The sequence below is a fragment of the Sylvia atricapilla genome, chromosome 2 (genome assembly GCF_009819655.1).
Source record: "Sylvia atricapilla isolate bSylAtr1 chromosome 2, bSylAtr1.pri, whole genome shotgun sequence".
Lineage (NCBI taxonomy): Eukaryota > Metazoa > Chordata > Aves > Passeriformes > Sylviidae > Sylvia > Sylvia atricapilla.
In genome coordinates this window covers 89,247,914-89,268,134 of record NC_089141.1, presented here as the reverse complement: position 1 = coordinate 89,268,134, position 20,221 = coordinate 89,247,914, and the positions used below count along the sequence as shown (strand labels likewise).

Below are 20,221 nucleotides of genomic sequence, written 5' to 3'. Positions count from 1 at the left end.
TTAGTTACTCCAAAAAGAGTTGATTTTTTTCCTCCTTAGTCTAGGACTCTTAGAAAACCATGAAAATACCTGAGAACAGGTAAATTTCCACTGATTTGTGGTAAAGATTTTTGTCGAGTTTTCAAATTTATCTGCTTTTTCATATACCTTAGAGAGTAAATTACATAGTGATTGATCAAGAATAGACTATTGCTCTTTGCAAAGCATTTTGCATCAAGCCACACAAGCAGCTCTTTGCAATATGTAATTCTTTTAAGAGAATGGTATTTATGCTTGATTCAGTTGCAAAGGCAAAAGGTAATAAGTGCAAGCATATGATGAATACTGAAGTGATCTGTCTTGCTCACTTCAAAACAAATGGGTTTTTTAAATGTATTTTGAAATTTTGTTGTTGCTTGCACTAGCCTTTTTTTAAATTATGCTATTTTGGATATAGTACATAAATATATTTTGTTGTTCGGGCTGCACGGCTCCTTTTCTGGACTTTAAAGGATTTAGCGTTTCCACTGAATTAGATGTGTGTGTTCAGAAGCATTCCTGAAATGCACGTTATTTGTTTTACAGAAATGGCTCAGGGATCAATCAGCAGTGTATATGTCACATCTTCATCAGGTTCTGCATCAAACGGCACAAGGTTTTCAGCCAGGTGAGATGAAGTTTTCAAGTAGTTTTTAAAATCTGTGGTCATCAAAGAAATTTGGATATTAAATGCTTCATGAAACAAGTTCTGTTTTGATTGAATGTGCTATGGGATACATGTTTTAAGTTTATTCTCAGACATCACTTCTATGGTGGTTCTTAGCAATGTCATTAAGAAAATCCTTTCCTGTATACTGGAAAGGTGTTACGAGTGGTTATTCTTGAATGTGCTTGTTTGTTGGGTTGTTTTTCTTTTTTCTAGTTTAGAGCTTGTGACAAGAAAAGAGATACTTCTCTAAAGATACAGTGTTGGAAAGATTACTCCTTGATCATTAGTGTCTAACTTTAAAAAAAATTTTGATCTGTGGGTTTTAAACAGCAATCTGAAGCTGGTAGCATGATAAATTATAACTAGTATTCAGCTTTGTTACTAGTTTCTTATTGCTGCATTAATCAAAAAGATGTCCTTCTGTGAGCCTCCACAAGGTTGTAAAATGAGTCAAATATTCAGCAGTTGGATCCTGTGATCTCTGAGTATTTTCTAACCTAATTGATTCTGTGATCATTGAAACATTTGACATTCATAGCAAATGCTTGAATTAAGTTCTGCATGTTTTGTGCAAGGGAACTGAAGCTTGAGTGAACATTTTGCCAAAATATCTTTAGAGATGCTGAACAGTACCTAAAATCTCTGTTTTCAGTAAGTTTCCTTCTGTGGTAATGAGCATATGGGTAGTGAAAAAGAGTGCCATGTGTTTCTAAGACTTTGAAATTTGAATAGGCTGTTGTTGGCCAGAGACCAATAGAAAACCAGAGGCTGATTGGGGTTCATTATCTTGGTGAGAGTACAAGAACTTCTACCATTTCCATTTCTTAGGAGTTTGGAAAAGGGCAGTGACAAATTATGTTTAATTATAGGATATATATGAATATTCATGGCAATAGCCATGAACATTCATGGTAATACAAGTTGTGCTGTCAAGGCAAATAAAGGCTGTACATTTATTTAACAAGGTCTCTAAAAGTTTGCAGGTCTGAAGATGCTGCTACCAATACCTTCATTGCAGTTTCTTTACCTTACTTACTAGGACACTCAGGTTATGAAATCCAGTTCTCATTTTTATCAAAAAGAGAGAACAGATTTTTTGGGTTTGTGCTTTCGGAGTTTACAAAAGCACAAGAATATTTTTGTTTTGTTTTCTTTGCTTTTGAAACTGCTTTTGCAGATAACTATGGCAGACCTGTTTTAAGTCATCTGACTACAGCTAGACAGATATCTTAGTTGCTTGCTGCTGAATAAGTGTGCAGAACAGCAGAAAGTCTTGGAAGTGTCTGACTGGATTGTTTTTCCTGTGAGCTTATAGGGTGGGTGTACCCTTGCAATTTCATTCTGTTTTCTGATAGACAACTGAATTTGCTCCATACAGGAATAAGTGTGCATGATTGAGTATGTGCATTAGCTGGGTTAGCATTTAAAAATTACTAACAAACGTATTTTTTTAAAGCAATTTTTAAATGATGAATGCCTTTCAAGGCAGATACTATTTTTGTGATTTAAAAAAAAAAATTGTCACTGATTCATGTATGTTTAATAGTTTACCAAACTATTTAGAAAGTCAACAATCAAATAGATTGGCAAAATAGCAAGTAATAATGAAGGCAGAAATTTTCTGGCTCTATTAAACTAAAATATTGCACAATGAGAAGAAAACAGTTTCAGATTAAAAATACAGCACATGACAGTTTGCTTTGCAATATCAAGGAGTTAAGGAAAAGCTATTAATTCTTCAATTTTCCAGGTCTTTGAATCAAGATTAGTGATTCTGAAAGACATTATTCACTTGCATGTGTCCAGTGCTAAACAAAAATACTAAGGAGCTTAGCTTTGTAGCCTTAACGCTAAATGTACTTTAGAAGAAACCTGAAAAACATTTATAATAAGTGCCTGTGGAAAGGTTTAATCTTGATATTAAACCTAAAGAGAGAAACCCAGTAAGAAAGACTTCAAAATTACTTGAGACTGTTTCAGCTTTTTAGAGACAGCTTGGACATACACTAAAGAGAGTTTATAAAGTGGCAGTGGCAGATTCATTAAAAGAATGGACTAGAGATGGGAGAAATCATGAAGCAATGCCAACTGCCTTTCTTTTTCTTTTTTTCAGTGACTTTTCCAATGGTGGAGATGGGATGTTGGCTACAAGTTCCAATGGATCTCAGTACAGTGGTTCAAGAGTTGAAACACCAGTTTCTTATGTTGGGGATGATGACGATGATGACGATGATTTTAATGAAAATGATGATGACGACTGATGCCCTTTTCTTGTAGACTATTTTTTGTTAAAATTCAGCAGGCTTCAGGAATAAATTGTTCTAGGGAGAAGTGTCTCAAATTACTTTGCCCCATCCCCCAAGGAGAATATTGGTAAGCAGTTCTGAGTTTAGAAATTGCACCTCTGATAAGCAAACAAGGATTGTTTTTATGTAGGATATTTTTAAATGTGGTGTGGATGTGTGTTTTTGATACCAGTGTGTTAATGCAGAGCCTTTATTTACTCTTGTTTTAGGGGTTTTTGGTTTGTTGGTTGTTTTTTGTTTGGGATTTCTTTTTTACTTGAAGGAAAAAGAATTTTGCCCCAAATGTTCTTTCAAAGTTTGCTAAAGAAAATGTAGACACATCATTGAGAAATAAAATACTATCCTTCTGTGGAAAATGAATACACTGAATGGCAATTTATTTGGAGTGTATTTTGATTATGCCACTTTTTGAGGGATAGTGAGCTAATGTAGTAGTGTTTTTTGTTAATCATGCAGTGTCCAAAGAACCAAACAAGAAAGATACGTCCTACTTTTTTACATGTTAAATTCCAGGAATGTTGTTGTGAACTTATTTTCCCTTAAATTATATCTAACATTATGATTCCATCAAGTTTATATACTTTTCACTGTATGTTGGGACATATGAATTACAAAGTTTTTGGCAAATGTTTACTGCCAGTTGGTGCAGCTATATAAAATGTCTTGAAGGTTTGGAATGATTTATTGCTTATGGTAAAATTTGCCTGATTTCTTACAGGCAGTCTTTGGAAACTTTTTATTATATAGTTGTTTACATACTTATAAGTCTATCATATAAAGACATGTACTGAAACAAATGTTTGTATTTGTTTCATAAGCATCTTCCTGTAATCTATTATAAAGTTGAAATTAAATATAGAGAATGTTTTAAGTTTTTTAACTCAAAATTTGTCAATCATTTTTAATAGTTCATTTTTATAAAAGGAATTTCAGGGCAGGTGGTCGTCTTTTTAAATTTATTCACAAACAATTAACTGCACAAATACTGTCAGCTGCCTATTCTAAGACAGTAGTCTTTTTATTGAAACACAAATAAACTTTTCTGTAATATTTTATGGAATATAAAGAGACTATAATTGTTTGACTTGTTTAACCTTGGCACTGTTAGTTTTTATTAATAAAACGCGCATGGGCATTTTTAACAAGCTCTGTGGTTTTTCTAATTCTAGGATTACTTTAGAACATTTCACTTCTCGTCACAAGACCTAGAATTAGCTGTCTTGGGATGCTGCATCTTGTACTACAGAGGGCCCAGAGTTTTTGCTTTGATTTAGTAATTTGCCTTTAAAGCTCTTGATAACTTATGATGCAAAAGACAATAACTTACCTGCTATGTTCTCTTCTTTCACACCTTATTTCATCCATGTTGCTCCTCAGCATGGCAGGTCAGTCTTGGTACACCAGTCTAGTTTCTGTTTAAAATCCCATGCCTAATGCCCTAACTTTTCATTCCATATTCCTCAGTCCTAGCTTTCTGCCATATATTCCTGAAAAAAAGTTTTCAATTTCCTTTTCTTTTACTTCCTTTGTAAACCGTTTTGTTAGATCACCTCCTCTGCTCTTACCTACAAGAGTATACTGAGCTGGCTCGGTAACTGCAGGCAACTGTCACAAGTCAGGATTTGATACTTCCACAAAGTCCAGGGAGTCCCTGCAAAGTATTAGTAACTGTGCTAACTGTGGTAAGGGCTCCTGGATGCACCTAAAGCCTGTGGTAAATGTAAAGTGTGTTACAACTGGGTTTTTTTCTTGAAGGGATTATGCATAGACAAATCTCCTGTGGGAAGGTGGGGATATGGGTGATTAACGCAGAACAGCTGATACACAGTGAAGGTTTTCAAATTGTATCAGACCTTTTAGCATGAGTGAACCAAGCAAATTACTCTTGAAAGAAAACATGAAGAAGTAGGTGGAGGAAAGCAGTAATGAAAGAACAGATTATAGCAGGAACCTTTGCAGAGGAACGTAAAAACAGAAGAAATTGTAAGCTGGAAAGAATGAGAAAACAAGACTAGTCAAAGACTACAAAAAAAGTAGTAGTAGAAACTTATTTTAAAAAAAGAAAGAAAGAGAAATACATATTTAATAATGTCAGGCGTAGCATGCAAGGAACTGGAAAGTGAAAGATAACTTTAAACTGTATGGTTCCAATCTCTGAAAGAAGTGGTTGCACATGTACAGATGGAAAATGAAGATTAAGAGCAGGAACAGAACATAACAAGAAATTGTGACAGGAAATTGTTAAGGGAATCTGTGGAAGAAAATACTGTAAGGAGATAAAAATTAGAATTCGGTTTAAGAAAGATGAAATAATGATAAAGGGAATGAGAATTGTTATAAGGGCTCAGTTTGGGGTAAAACATGGCAGGAAAGGAAAGTACTTTTAATTTCTTTACTTAGCCAGCAGTTTTTTGTGATAAGAAGAAGAGTTGCAAAGTGTGTATATATACCTCTGAAATGGTCCTGCAGATAAGTCCTGGGAGCAGTGTGCATCATTTGTGCTTTCTAAAGTGTAAATTAGCTTTGGAAGACTGTCTATTTTGACATGTGTAACAGCTGAAGGATTTCTTAAACTGTTTTGCTTTTCCCACAGCAATTTGTCTTAAGCAAAGGGAAGCAGTTACTACTTCAGAAACTTGGGGGTTTTGGGTTTTTTTTCTGAACCTTCCTTCAATGAAAGGTGGCAACTGTTGAAAAGAAAAAAGGATAAATGTAGCTGATAGAGTACTGACCCTTTGATGGCTGTCCATTCATTTATTTGAATGAAAGGATGAATCTTTAATGAAAGGATGTACTGTCACAAATATCCTCATGTCTTAATCAGTGAATACAGAGGTTGTAAAATCTTCATATTAATGAGAAATCTGAAAATTGGATGCTGCTTTAATATAGAAAGAGCAAAAGTAAAAAAAAAAAAAAAAAAACCAACACCACCAAAACCAGCCAACATGATGTTAAACTACTGGAATGCTCAGCAGTACAAAGGACAGCATATACAGTTTTTCCGAGATAGATAATTATTTACTGTAGGGATTTCCTTTCTGCTGTCCGCTTATAAGAAGTGTAGCGGGCCATTTGTCTTTACAACTGCGTTGAGTTAACAACTTGTCACCACTTCTCAGCCCTGTCTACTTCCAGAAGGATGAGGCTGCTATCGCACACACTTTATTGTTGATGCCTTAATTGTCATTCGTTTATCAGGAAAGATGAGCCAGCACATCGAGAACAGTCTTTTCATGTTGTTATTTTCTAAATTTAGGATTTAAGGTTTTTCCAGAGTGTTTCCTGACCTTGGGTTTGTGCTTGAGCGTCCATGGATTCTGGTGGGTTACCAAAGTGCTCAGTGGGCTGGGGCAGCTGCTAATGAGAAGAGGCTGAGGGAGAGGATCTTGTTCAGCCTGGAGAAGAGGCAGCCTCGAGAGACCTAAAGGCAGCCTTGCAATGCTGCAGGAAGGTTACTGCAAAGGTGGAGCCAGAGCACAGTGGTGTGTGATGAGAGGATGGAGAGACAACAGACACAGGCTGAAATGAGAGAGTTTCCAGCTGAATGAGAGGAACAACTTGGGATGGTCAAGCTGTGGAACAGGCTGCCCAGAGAGGCTGTGCTGACTTGAGTCTTGGGGTTTTCATGACCAGACAGGAAAAAAGCCCTAAGCAATGTAGATTCTGACCTCATGGCTGAGCATGCTTTGAGCAGAGATTGGCCGGAAGACAATGTGAGGTGCCTTCCAGCTTGAATTAACTTGTGGATCCCATAAAAGAGAGGGAAAGAAAAGAAAAAACATGTTAGAAAACGTCAGTGTTGGGACCATACTAACAAGTGGGTCATCTGGCTTGCCAGACTCATTAGAAAATGAATGGAAGTTCAGCTCATCTTCAGAAGCTGTCAAAAGGTACCAGACTGTGATGGAAAAGGTGGTTAAATGAGCAGGTAGTAGTGAAGACTGTCTTCAAGATGAGGTTTTAAGAAGCAGACTGATGCAGAGAGCAGAATGAAGAAGGGCAACAAGCAGCAAGCCATGGGTGTTTCTGACTTCAAGCATTTGGTTCCACTGGAAATTCCTGTCTGGTGTGATGATGGTTCTCACCTAGCACCATCTGCCTCTCACTCAGTTGGGACCTGCTGTCCTCATGTTCAGTGAACGTCAGCACTTTGTGAAACTGCAATTGGAGAAAGTCATGATGATTACTGATGCACAGCTTAACTGTGGTCAAGGCAGAATGTTCTGATGTGGAAGAGAATGAAGAAGGAGAGGCTGGTGTTAATTGAAAGTCACCCATGTATACCATGACATGTGCTTTTCTTTGTTCTGCCATGACTTTTTTATTAAATTTTTGGATGTTTTCAACATGTTGAAATCCAAACTTAGGCTGAAAATTTTTATCTTCTTTGTCATGTTTCTGTGTACACATCACGGTATATTGCTGTAAACAGTGCTGTTTCATCAGCCCTGCCTGGTCAGAGCCTCTGCATTTTAGCATGTTAAACAGACAGAAAGCTTGCAGTCGTCAGGCAAGATCCCTGTTCTTTATTCGTGTTAACTTGAGAGAATTTATTAAAAATAAAGCAGAACATTAGGCACACTCTTAAAACAGGCAACTCCAGTAGTTAATGTTGGGCAACTTCTGATGCTGATTTTTAATGAACCTTAGAATAGCTCTTACAGACTAAAATAATGCTAGAGTGCCAGTTTTTGAAGTGTCAAAAAGTAAAAAGTGTAAAAAAATGTGAGGAAGTCCTGTCCAAATGTGTGTGGTCTAGACAGCTTGAGATGAGCCCTGAATCTTATATTAGAAAAACTGTTGAAAGAAACAGCTAGGAGAAAATTAGAAGCCTGGAAGATTATTTAATAATGACAAAGTACAGAATTGGTCTTATCAAATGAATATGGGAGGAGATTGCAGATGTTTATTAGCTGATTAATGAAACAATGACTATGTTTCAGCATATTTAAACCTTTTAAATTTCATTGCGTTCTGATTTTAAATATGTTTTACAGTACCTCCAGATTATATGTTAAGGAGTTATGAACTATTTACTGCTGAATCATTTTTGTGGAATTATTACTGACTGAAAAGCTGCATCAAGTAAGATTGTACTCCTTATTAACAATTTCTTCAATAACCCAGAAAAAATTAAAAAATACTCTGAAGTAGTACTGGTTAGAAAAGAAGTAAACAATGAGGAGGAGAGAATAATGTGAATTGTTTGATAAGCTGGTAATGTCCAAAAATGTTATGGTTAAACTCCACATCCTGCAAAGAAAAAATTCAAGGTACACTTACAGGAGAAAAGACTATGCTGGAAATGTAGGATTCTAAAAATGATCCAGGGAGTCAAGGTAGATTGTAAGTCCCTATTGTCTCCTACACTGTTTCAGGAGGAGCTAGCTAATCTGAATTTGGATGTGTTGGTAAAACTAATAATGGATTAGAAAATGGTATTACATCCAGTAGTGTGCAGATGCATTCAGTGAGCTCAGTCATGAGCAGTTGCATGCTTGTTAGCAACATCATTTCAAAAGGATGTTGGAAAAATCAGGAAAGACTCAGAAAAAAAGCCCTTTACCCAATTATTTGGTGCCTAAGGTCAAGATCTATTGCTATGAGACTTAAGGAAGTCTTAATTTGGCTTGTTTAACAAAAAGGGAGGAAATGGAGAAATTAGTAGATTTGTGTAAGGTCATACAAAAATATACATTTCAACAGGCTTATCAATATCCGAGGGGAAAGTGACAAAAGATTAAGAACTGGAATTTGAAGTCAGGGTAATTAAAACAAGTTACGTGGTTGATGATAGTAATAAACCCCTGGAACACATTTTTATTGGAATGATGACATTCCCACATTGGTAATAGTGGGACTACATGTAAATATACACATTAATGAATATTGTTATCCCAAGTGTTTCTCCAGAATTCAGTTCTTTCTCAGAGGTGTAGCAGGATCCTCAAAAGGGCATTTTCAGCCCAATTTCTGCTCTTAAAATAACCAGACGTTTGGTGCATCCATTGTTATCACTGTGGTAAAAAAAAAAAAAAAATAAAGAAAGTGAAAAGTCTTCACCCCCCGTGAGAAGAGTCTTTCAAATCAAATTGAAGAAAAGGGCACCTGTTCTTTCATGCACGTATTTATTTTACTTTAAACAAAATAATCTTGTCTGAGCTTGAGCTTTTCGGCCTGAAAGAAATGAAACTTTTGTGAAGAGAGCTGGGATGCACAGCAGAAAATACTTTCTGCAAGCATTATTGATGTAGCTGTTACTTTACATCCAATTACTGAAAGTAGCATATGGTTAGACAGCTTTATTTGTTGCAGAATCAATTTCTGCTTGACTTTTATTACAGGTAAGAGATTAAAAACAGCTCTGTGAAATGGTGGGAGGAAGTCCCAAGTGCAATAGCAATGACATCATATGAGACCATTAAGTAAAGACTCAATTATTAATATCTAGTACTTGGCAAGTCTGAAAGGTAGAGGAACCTTTGAACTTGCTGTAGTCTTATAACCATAGACCAAAGTCCTTTAAGCATCAAGATGCTTGTATTCAGTGTTTTTCTCCACTGTTATTTTAATAACAGACATTAGGACTTTACACTTCAATAATTTACTACTGCCATGAATATTGATAAGGAGGTGTGGAAAGTCATCTCAAAGCAACTGCTATGATTCTATTCTCTTCGCACTGATTTTCAAGAGTTTTATTTAACACTCTTAGCAGATCAATCTGGAAACTAAAATTTATTTGATATAAAAATTCATGGTGTTAATATATTAGTTTCATGGCCTATTTTGCCTTCCCCGTGCCTTTTTTCCTGGCTAACCACCTTGCTGTTGGATAGCTGGTAGGAAAAAGGGCAGAGTCTGGCACTGAGAGCCACTGTGTGGTCTCTGATAATGCCTTCCTGGCCCCTCCAGTGCTGCAGAGGTATGGACTAACCAACCATCCCCATCCTAGTTGATCAGCATCTAACTCAGGAATTTGCATTTGCTTGCAATTCATTATTAAATCTGCTGCTTCAGTTTTACTTCCATGTAGCCTGATGGGGTTTTTTCCATTTATATTGTTTGGTCTAATCAATTACTGCTACTGTTGCAGCTGAATTTCAGTATAATTGGTGTATATGATTACATCTAGGTATACCTAGATATACACGTGTGTAATTATATATGTTCTTGAATGTGTGTGTATCTCTCTCTCAAGGAATTGGACTCTTGCAGTGAAATAAGTGCTCAAAAGACTGATAAATGTGTGTGGTTTCAAATTCGAAAACAAAGCTTTTAAATTCCTTAACACTTTGTGCTAGTGTCAGCTCCTGCGCAGTAATAGTTATTGCTATGTGTATACGACTGTTAGTGTGTGACGCTTGTCAGTCTCTAACACCAAATTAACTGTGACTACACAGTGACTTGGAGCTGCTGCTGTCCAGCTGGCACTGGTGGCCGAGGTCCTCTCGGTCTCCAGGGTGAAGGTGATGAGGCTGGAGAGCTCTTAGAGGAAATGTCGCTCTTCATTTCTTCCCTCACTGCCGGTGTTTGCTGCTTCTTGGCCTCCTTCCCCTGGATTCAGCTGCTTTTTAGCTTGTTTAGCTTTTGCCAGTCATGCTTCTTCTGCCTTGGGCAAGATGCCCTGCCTGTTTTCCTTCCCATGTGCTTATTTTGGTCTGTATCTTGTAACTTCTGTCATTTGTGTGCCTCCAAAGTGCAGCTGTGCTTACTAGATGTCATGCCTGTACGTAGTGTTGGGCCTTGCCATGCAATATTACAAAGTATTTGCATGATGAGCATTCTGCTATTGCAGTGTGCTTGCATTTGGGGTTTGGGCAGGCTGATATTAACTACACTTTTCTACTTCAGCTACACTAGCCACAAACCTTGCTCTTAGTTATTATTATTTCTGATTTCAATAGAGAGAATAAACTCAGATGGCTAGAAGTTCAAGAAACATTTAACTTCAGGATGGCAGTCTTTGTACATAGAGAACCAGATTTGGTGATCTTTTGATGTCAGAACACATCATTTGGTCAACACAGGGATACTTCCATTTATTTTTCCCATCACAGGTCTTTCTGTGAAGCTGGTCTAGACTGTTGTTCTGAAGCTATAGTTTTGCAGGCACACAATCCATAGGGAATTTGTTCAAAGCTTGTGCTACTGCATTGCCCAGCTTAGTGCAAGCTGTAGATATTAAATACAGTCAAGCAGAATCTGCTTGTGTTAAGAGCACCAAGGGAAGAGTTCTTGGTTTTCTTGGAAATATTTAAATGTTCTGTTTGTAGACAACATGTAACCAATGATGAACGTGAGTTACTATTTTGTTATCAAAATTGTTTTTATTGTGTTCCATGTTATTTTGGAAAGATGCACAAGGGAAGAGCTGTGTTCCAGACAGGATATAAAATTGATTTTCATTGTCTCTTAGAAGAAAGGCAAAGCCACACTGTAAAAATTGAAACAGGAAAGGCCAAGGGGAAAGAAGTTTTTATATGAGGAAGCATTTTCTTACTGTTTTTGAAATGCAGATTTTCTATGAAAGGTTAAAATAGCATTTGTGGCTTTGAAGGTGAAATATTCCCCTCCAGCTGGATTCTGTCTACAGGCTGGCTGGCTGAACGTTGCCACAGTAGAAGAGGTGATCTGTTACATCTTGCTTTCTGAAATGTTTAGGCAGTAAAGGTGTAAAACATTTCTGCTCTTGAAGATCTTTTTTTAGTGTGCAGTGTTTATTCTCTGGCTGGAGCATCCTGGATTTCAGGTGACATGAACATACCATGCAGACTCAACAATCCTCTCTCTTTGTATTATATGTGATACAGTCAGACTTCTCAAAGTTTAGATTCACTTAAACATTTTGTGTTATTTCAGCATCTTCCAGATTACTCCAAGTAACCCAAAACTCACCACTACAATACAAGGCTATTCTACTGGATAAAACAAAACCATCACAAAACCAACAGACACAAAACAACAACGAGACACAAAACAATGAAACACCAAACAACCCAAACCCCCAAATAAATTACAGCCTCTAGTTAAATGAATAGTTTCCTGGATGATACAGCCTTACCATTCATTTTTATTAGATTGTATACATAGAGGTAAAGTGGTACAGTGAAATCTGTGAGCTAAAGGACAGATTTCAAGTTCACTTCTTTTGCAGTCAGTGATTTGTCAACTAAAAAAATCTGACTCAGCTGACTAGTGCAAAAAGCCAATGCATTGGGGTACAGATAATTTCAATACATTTTAATACCTCCTATACAAGAGAGATTGGAAATTTAATTACTTGCTAGTATTTCAGAGTATTGATTTCCTTTTCAAGGTATCTAATTTCTCAACCAAAATTTAGTATCATACATCAATTATTTATTATGGTTTGAAAAGTAATTGAAAATGATAGTTTAAGTCTATACATATGTTCTTTGAAGACACAGCTGCACGCTTTGGGGGAAACCTGTTTTGTACAAATATTTCCATGAAGGCATCAGAAGCATCCTGTAGCCATGAAAGACTAAGCTGTGTACTTTGAAGTAATCTTCATCTTTATATATTGAGAGTAGGATCTTGATTTTTAGCTCTCTAGGCCATCTTGCAGTAGAAAATGTCTCTTTGCACTGTAATTTATATAGGAACCATAGTGAGAAAATAAATATAGATGAATGTAATAATAATTAAATTTACTCTTCATACTTTTTTCAGAAGTGTCTCTGTTGCTGCTCAGTCTTCTATTTTTAGTTTAAATTCCACTTTTCCTTCATACGGATCATGAACGTTATCAAAGGTGATTCCAGCACCAATGATTTTGCACACTATTTTAAGTTCTACATTCCTCGTAATGTTGAGAAATTTCACGGCTACCAAGGGATTGCTGTAGCTGGGCTAGGAGAAGAAATAAAAAAAAAATCATTAAAGAAAATACTTAAATGTTACACTACCAGTTTAAAAATGAAGTCTTTAAAATAGTCTCCAGTTCTCATAGGACTGCAAAGATGCTCCATAATGTTTCACCTTCCATAAAGAGAAGGAAAAGTTAAATGCCGAAGCACCCACCTGAGCCTTTTTCCCGTAGTAGGGGAAGTAGTGCAGGTTGAAGGTGCCGTTCACGGGGTAGTAGTCCGCCTCCAGCGGGCCAGACTCCTCACCCTGTTTGTAAAGCAAGACAGGGACAAGACCTGGTGGTGAGGAAATCAATCATCATTGCCCCAGGGCAAGTCTTTCGGGGCCGCTAAGTGTGTGCTAAAGCTCAAGTTCAGCAGGCTGTTTAGCACCAGTCTTATTTTCCAAATGGAAGTGGGAATCTCCTGCTGTTACTATTGCCAAGGAAATCAGGCAAGTGTCCTTTAATAGCAGCTGAATTCAGGGAGTTGGACCTGCTGAGAGCCCGAGGGGGCTGTGCTGAGGTGTGAGCGTCTCTACACGGAGCTGAAAGCAAACGGCAAATGTTCTCTGCAGCCCGAAAATGCAAATGTTCAAGGGATCTGAAATAAAGCAAACTTGGAGGTTTTTTCCTTAGTATGTCAGCCGGTGCAAGAACTTGCACAGAACTGAGAATATTCCGAGTATTTGGGATCTGGTTTTCAGAGCTGCAGGGGTATTTTTTTCTGGTCACCATTGCACTTTCTTGCAAGAGCAAGATGCTTGAAATCTCTACAAGAGCAGAGATGCTTGAAATGCAATGCTTGAAATGTTTGAGACCCAGACGTCATCCCCTTACCACATATGTGCAGTTCACCCTTGGTGCAGTGCCATTGCCAGGGTAAAACTTGATAATCTGAAAAAGAAAACACACTTGGTCATCTTGGAAATGGTTTTGAGATTACACTCGGCAATGAATTAATATGTTCTTTGTGTAAAACTCAAATCATCTCGTTTAAGTAGGTGGAAAAACTTGTCGCTGGGTATTTAGGAAGCAGGACTGGGCATTGCCTGGGATGAGTGCTGCTGATAGGCTCTAGGCTGGCCAGAGCAAGTAGCCCTGCACCTCCTCCGAGTCCAGATCATTTACCCTCCCATACCACCTGCCCTTGCTGATGCCCAGGCAGCCAGGGGTCTCTTAAAGCAGTTAATTGTATCAGTAAAGCTAAATATCCACGATTTTGATCTTAGCCTTCTTAGAAAACCTTGGTTTTGGCAGAAAAAACCCTTGGGTTGGTTTGATCCTACAAAACTAGGAGGGTTGCATCCTGTAGAGGCAAAAGCGAGAGGGGATGAAGACTCCTGGTCACTCTCCACATCTTTTCCCTGCTGGGGATGGCACCCAGCCTTGCTAAAAAAGGTGTTTTTGGAAAAAGCTTCTTTCACCAGCCACAATCAGGGGCGCAGCTCCCCCTCTTGGTTAGGGCTTGCACAGATATTTGGAAATGCCTAAGGTTCAAGCCAAACAAAAAATGCAGTGGTTTTGTCTATCAGAAACTGGAGGGGAATTTGAGCTCTTCACTTTCTATCAAAACTGGATCAGAAGCCTCAGGATTTTACCCAAAAACAAATATAAAGTGCTTATGCCTTTGACTATATCCTGAAAAAATTAAAACACTGGCAATTCCCTTTATTCCTCTCTAAAAAACGTGTTGGTGGTTTTCCCTGAGAAAAGTATCCTCCAGGTTTGAATTTTGCTTTTATAGGTTCTACTAAAGATTTTCTTTGCTGCCTGAAGAAATAAGATATCACCTCTCTGAAACCACATCAGTTATTGTCATGTCCTGGTGCCTCAGCTGAAGGCACAGGGCTGTGGTATTGCAGGAGGAAACTCTTCTGGTGCTAGTTTCTGGGATGAAATCTCTACAGAGGCACAAACTAAACTAAACTAAGCTAAACTAAACTGTACAGAGTCAGTTCAGAAATCACTGCCCTATGTTACTTTCATAGGAATGCTGAAAAAGGTCTCAGGATTTTCCTGGTAACTCCAGAGGTCTGTCAGGGAAAAGCACATGGTTTTTGATTCCCAGTAGAAAGCAGAGTTTAGAACCCATGGCAGCAAAGACACAGCAGCTCCCCAGTGGAGACTCAAGCTACTCTTAACTATTTCTGCTCAGCACCTCAAACTTGTACTTACCCTGTTCATTTTTATAATAAAGCAGGGTTTTCCTTCTGGAAATCCAAAAGTTGGATCTGTGATGCCGGAGCAGTTTTGAAGCATATCTGAGGTGAATTTGCAGGATAGTTTTGTATTATTTGGGCCATCAAAGGTATCCTGGATGAAGTAGGTGTTATTGGTGCAGTTGATGTTTAGATGCTGAGCAGCTGGTGTATATGCTAGATGTGTGAAGGAAGAAAGAAAAAAATCCCCTCTGAAGCTTTTCATATACAAATTATACATCCCAACATCAGGCTGGAGATTCTATCATGGGAGCCTGTACTTCAAGTGAAGTTGAGATTAGATAGAACAAGGAAAGTTTAAACTGTTTAGGGCTTTGGTTCAGTTTTTGTGTGGGCTTTTTTAACATCCAAGCAAAGCAAAAAAAAAAGTGATCGAATTGAGTTAAGACTAGCAGCTTGTGTTGATAGCTCCATATAAAGTCAATTTCAAATATAATTTTTCTCAATATGTGTGTGAGAAACATGAAGAATTACAATATTAAGGCTCAATAAGAATATAAATGTGCTAAGACGTGAAAAAGCAAATGAAGCACATAACCTACTTTGACTGTATTCCCTGAAGACACCATGCTTTATGAGATTTATAATGGCATTTTGATGTTTGTAGTCATAGACAAACTAATTAGATTAATTTAGATAAGACTAATTTTGAAGACCTTTTGACCTCCCTCTTCCTTCAGACTGTTTGTCTGTTTTCTTAATAAAACAGACTATTGGTTTGTTTTCTTAAGGCTGTTTAGGGTTAATCAAAGTAAAAGCCCTGAAGCAGTGCCTAGATCTTAATAGGTATGTACATATGTTTGATTTGTAGATTCATGGGGTAATTTGCTCATCCCTTTTGGAAGATGCACTTTCCACTCCAAATCTGTGATTTTAGAAGGACAAATGTAAAATGGAAGCCCTGATTGAAGGTTCTCAGACCTAGTATGGGAGATAAGGCAGCACATTTTTTCAGTATTGTGCAAGAAACTTCATTTTTACCTGTCAGAAAAGTGTCAAGAGTTGTCACTAAGCCTTCCCAGGTTTTGTTGTCAGATACGTTGTAGTAAATTTGTAGTCCTCTAGCCCCATAAACGTCGGGTCGTAAGGTTACACCTTCAGGAGGAAGAAAGGGGAAGACAAAGAGGAGAGGTGCCAGGCACAGATTTGTATATTTAAATTGACGGTAGCAATTATGCTGCAACAAGACTCATTTTAAGTGTATAAGATCCTCCAGCCTTTTTGGGGAGGCTTTAACCATGTACAGAAACCACCTCACCTGTGAGTTGTTCAACCAAAACCCTAAAGCCTGAGCTGCTGCTGAATTATTTTCTTTTCACATATATCCATGCTGTTACAAGAGCAGCTTGTAAAATCATTCCAGCAATTGCACTGGATTTCCCCAGGACTTGTTAGCAATAACAGTCACGTTGGGTTAAAGAAACAGATCATACAGCAGCACGAGAGACAGCTTTTGAAAAAGCCACACATAATATGTCACAGGAATTATTTTCCCAGCAAACACCAAACTTGCTGAATACTGGGAGTGGAAACTTCAAAGGCATCTGACAGAATAATTTTTAGGGCTATTTTTTCCCCCTCCCATTGTGGAAACAAGCCATTGGGGTGTGAAATTTTAGCAGTGTGCATTGATGGTCTCTGATCATCTCCCCTATCTTTTTTTGTGTCCCACAAATCTGTATTCCTAATCTCACATCTTTGTCATATTATTACGTCCTTGACTCCTGGCACGGCACATCCTGCTGGCAAGGTGTTCCTGCTCTCCCAGGGACCTTTCATAGTGCTGGGCAAGCATGGAAATACCTATCCCAGGCTGCTGACCCCATTGCTTCTACATCTTGTTGGGCACCCCAAAGCCCTCTGTGGTGGTTGGGGGTTTGGAGTAGAACCTAGGACTTCCCCAGGGACTGACTCCTTCCCAAGGGGAGAGAAGGTGACCTGCTACAGGCAGGCACTGATCATCCCAAGAGCAAGATGAAATAAATATATATATATATTTTTTTCATATTGTATGTGTCATACGCAAATAAATGTGCCAGATTTTTTTTTTTTAAAGCCTGAAAGTGTTTTCAGGCAAAGGTTAAACTTTGCAGGGATTTTCTGGGCAGAATTGACCTGATTTATTCCGTATTGGTCTCCCCTTAGCCCTGGGCTCTGCCAATGCCTGTCAGCCCAGCCCAGCCCTACAGGGACCATGGCAGTACCTGGGGATTTCAGCTGGTCCTGGTAATCCGGCTCATAGGGATTAATCGTCCTCATTAAGCAATAAATGGAGAGTGCAAACAGCCCCGACATCACCACATAGAAAGCCAGATAGTAGAGTATGATCCACACTGTGGAAAAGAATAAGGGCAGAATTTCAAATTTTGAGCAAGGCTATGCAGTGCTGTCTCTGCAGCCAGGATGATCCTGGCAGCAGCAGTTGTCTCCATTCCAGCTTTGTCCCCAAGGAAGTTCTCCATGTAAAAGGACAGGTGCTTTGAAGCATTTTCTCTACACTCAAAAAATATTCTTATAGAAAAAAATTGTATAGTTCTATAAGAATTTTTGAAGGAGTTGGTGCTGAGCTCAGATTATTTAAAGCTTAAAGGTTATGCATCTCAAAGTAATTTCTCATATTAAGACCATTTATCTTCTTATTTCACATGTACACCGAGCGACACAGATGATGAGGCGTTTCTTCAACAAACCCAAGTTGTCCCTTGTGTTATTTGGATGAGAGATGACAGTACTTCAGGTGTGTTGGTTTAAGACCCATATCATTTCACTGCCTTATACAGCTGAAATCACCAACGGCAAAATGTGCCATCTTGCTATTTTATTCTGCTGTGAGATAATGTAAGATTATTGATGTGTTTCTGTGTGTATGTGCATAAAGTGTCTTACACATGACTGGTGCTTTACAAGCAGCCAGTGGTTGTTTTGGAAGGGTGCTATTAGAAACCTCTATCTGTAATCATAGGTGCCTTGTAGCACCTTCTTCTCTACCAACTGGAAAGGCTCACATTTCAGTTGCATCTTCTGTAGAATTCTGGTTTTAGGAGTGGCAAATAAACCACATGCACAGGCAGGAAAAAAAATCACCTGGAAACTTGCAGCTACTCCTACAGTCTGTGGGAAGATTATGGATCTTCCTTTCAATTGTCCTGGCTGCCCTTAGCAGAATGTAGATCATAATACAGATCATCATTGTAGACACAAGTCTGGCTGTGGGAAGGGAGGCTCAGCTGAAATACTTGCTGGTATAAAATACATGCTGGTAGGAAATACCTGCTAGTGTGAAATACGTGTTGGTATGGAATACATGCTAGCATGCAGTAATAAGACACAAGATCTACTGAGGTGACAATAATTCAGAAGGGAATTTCAGAAAAAACAGAAATTGTTTCCAAAGAATTGGACAAACTCACCAATCAAGCAAATTTCTCCATGTACCTGAATCCCTTTTTAATTAGCAATATCAAAGCCACACTGTAACCATCGCCCCTAGCTATTACTAAGTTCCCTGCTAATGTGTTAATTTTTCTCCTTTTGAAGTATTTGGTTCAAAACCCCTTTAAAATCACACATTAGCAGAACTACGTGGATCAGTGTTTTGATCTACTTCATCCAGCCCACAGAGCTGCCCAAAAAGTGGCTTAGAAGCACATATGAGAACTGCTGGCTTCATGGTGTCCCACTCATTAGGATGACATATCCCCCCAACCCCCCAGTTTATACGTATGCCAGAAGGAAGAAAAGAATCCTGCATGTGAAAACCTACCCCAGTTAATTAAGGACCTTCCCAGGAAGAGCTTCGTTTCTGGATTCCAGACAAAACGACGGAAATCTGCCATACGTTCACTGCAGGTCTTCTTTTCATTTAAAGTTGCCATTTTCTCAGAGAAGTTCCCAAAAATGTGTCCTCCTTGGAAACTAAGAAATTCAACAGGTGCCCAGACAGTCGACCAAGAAAAAGACTTTGGGTTTTATACCTTCCTCTCCACTGAAGGTCACCGAGATTTCTTCCTGTGACAATGAAGGCCCCTGCTCAGCACTATCAGCCTTTATAAAGGGTGTTGATAATGCTGGCAAGGGAAAGTTTGTTCCTATCAAATGCCCTTCTCCTTTCTCTTGACTGCCTTAGCAGGTCAGCAGAGTTACGCATTTTGCCGAATGCCCGTGGGGTTTGCGATAGACTCTGTGTGATAGCCGTTATCACAGCAGATAAAGCAATGGAGAACTTGTTTCTCTCTGGGTTTGCTTTTTTATCCTTTTTTTCCATGTAACCTGCTAGTAGTAGATACAGTACTCCCACTACAATGTGTAGCCATTTGTTGGGACATAGGGTATTGCAGGGTGAAGGGTTAGAAAATATGTAATTACTTGTTAAACATGCAACAACTTTTGGAAGCTGTTTGCAAGCAGAGGGAAGACAAGAAGGTGGTTAGGATTTCCATCCACTGTCTGTGAGACAAGTGGACTGGTTGGCAAACATGGAGGCTTTCCAGTTCCACATCACCCAGTTTGACATCAGCAGAGCTGGTGACACAGCAGCCAGGTGGGGAAGGGCCAGGGGATAAGTGGCAGCTGGATGACAGCTGGATGACAGCTGGGACCACAGTGCAGCACTCAGCACGTGCACATTCAGCTGCAGCCAGTATGGAGTGTTGTCCCTGAGGGGCCAGTACTGATATTGGGACACAGCCCAACTCAGTCAAGCCAGACTCATAGAATCACAGCATGGTTTGGGTGGGAAGGCACTGTACAGATTACCTAGTTCCACCCCTACTGCCATGGTCAGGGGCACTTTCCACTAGACCAGCTTGCTCAGACCTGGCCTTGAACACTTCCAGGGATGGGGCACCCACAGCTTCTCTGGGCAATCAGTTTCATTGTCTCACCACCTTCCCAGCAAGTCATTTCTTCGTAGTGTCTGATCTACAGCTGCTCCCCTCCCCTTCAGCTTAAGGCCATTACCCCTTGTCCCTGAGCATGCAATAGGTCTCCCCTGTTTCCTATCACAAAACACCCTGATGGGCTGCCCTCCCCTTTTCCATGACCCAGACCTGGGAATGCATGCAAATATAGTAATTATGTCTTTGGTGAGATCCAAGTGGCAGCATGAGGGGCTCAGAGGGGACCTTGGGCT

General features: G+C 38.9%; 2 protein-coding genes and 1 long non-coding RNA gene across 13 annotated transcripts in view; 2 read left to right on the top strand and 1 right to left on the bottom strand.

Annotated features, from left to right (window-relative positions):
* Positions 1 to 3,354, top strand: part of TFDP1 (transcription factor Dp-1) — a 36,684-nt gene extending 33,330 nt beyond the window's left edge. For all 11 annotated transcript variants that reach the window (XM_066313776.1, XM_066313778.1, XM_066313780.1 and 8 more), the window contains 2 exons: positions 565 to 646; positions 2,802 to 3,354. In XM_066313776.1, coding sequence (XP_066169873.1) covers positions 565 to 646; positions 2,802 to 2,949 — 230 coding nt within the window. In that variant the 3' untranslated portion in view covers positions 2,950 to 3,354. The remainder of the gene's footprint in view (positions 1 to 564; positions 647 to 2,801) is intronic.
* Positions 3,355 to 4,887: 1,533 nt separating this feature from the next.
* LOC136358001 (uncharacterized) lies at positions 4,888 to 12,684 on the top strand. The gene is made up of 2 exons (XR_010742984.1): positions 4,888 to 5,718; positions 6,254 to 12,684. It is a non-coding gene; the product is annotated as an uncharacterized lncRNA (long non-coding RNA).
* A 15-nt stretch (positions 12,685 to 12,699) lies between these two features.
* ATP4B (ATPase H+/K+ transporting subunit beta) lies at positions 12,700 to 18,965 on the bottom strand (the record flags this gene model as incomplete). Its single annotated transcript, XM_066340544.1, is given in 7 exon segments — positions 12,700 to 12,873; positions 13,045 to 13,137; positions 13,709 to 13,765; positions 15,047 to 15,246; positions 16,072 to 16,185; positions 17,295 to 17,423; positions 18,854 to 18,965. Coding segments are annotated over 7 exon segments (879 nt in total), but the record flags the coding sequence as incomplete, so codon positions are not given.
* Between the last annotated feature and the right edge of the window lie 1,256 nt (positions 18,966 to 20,221).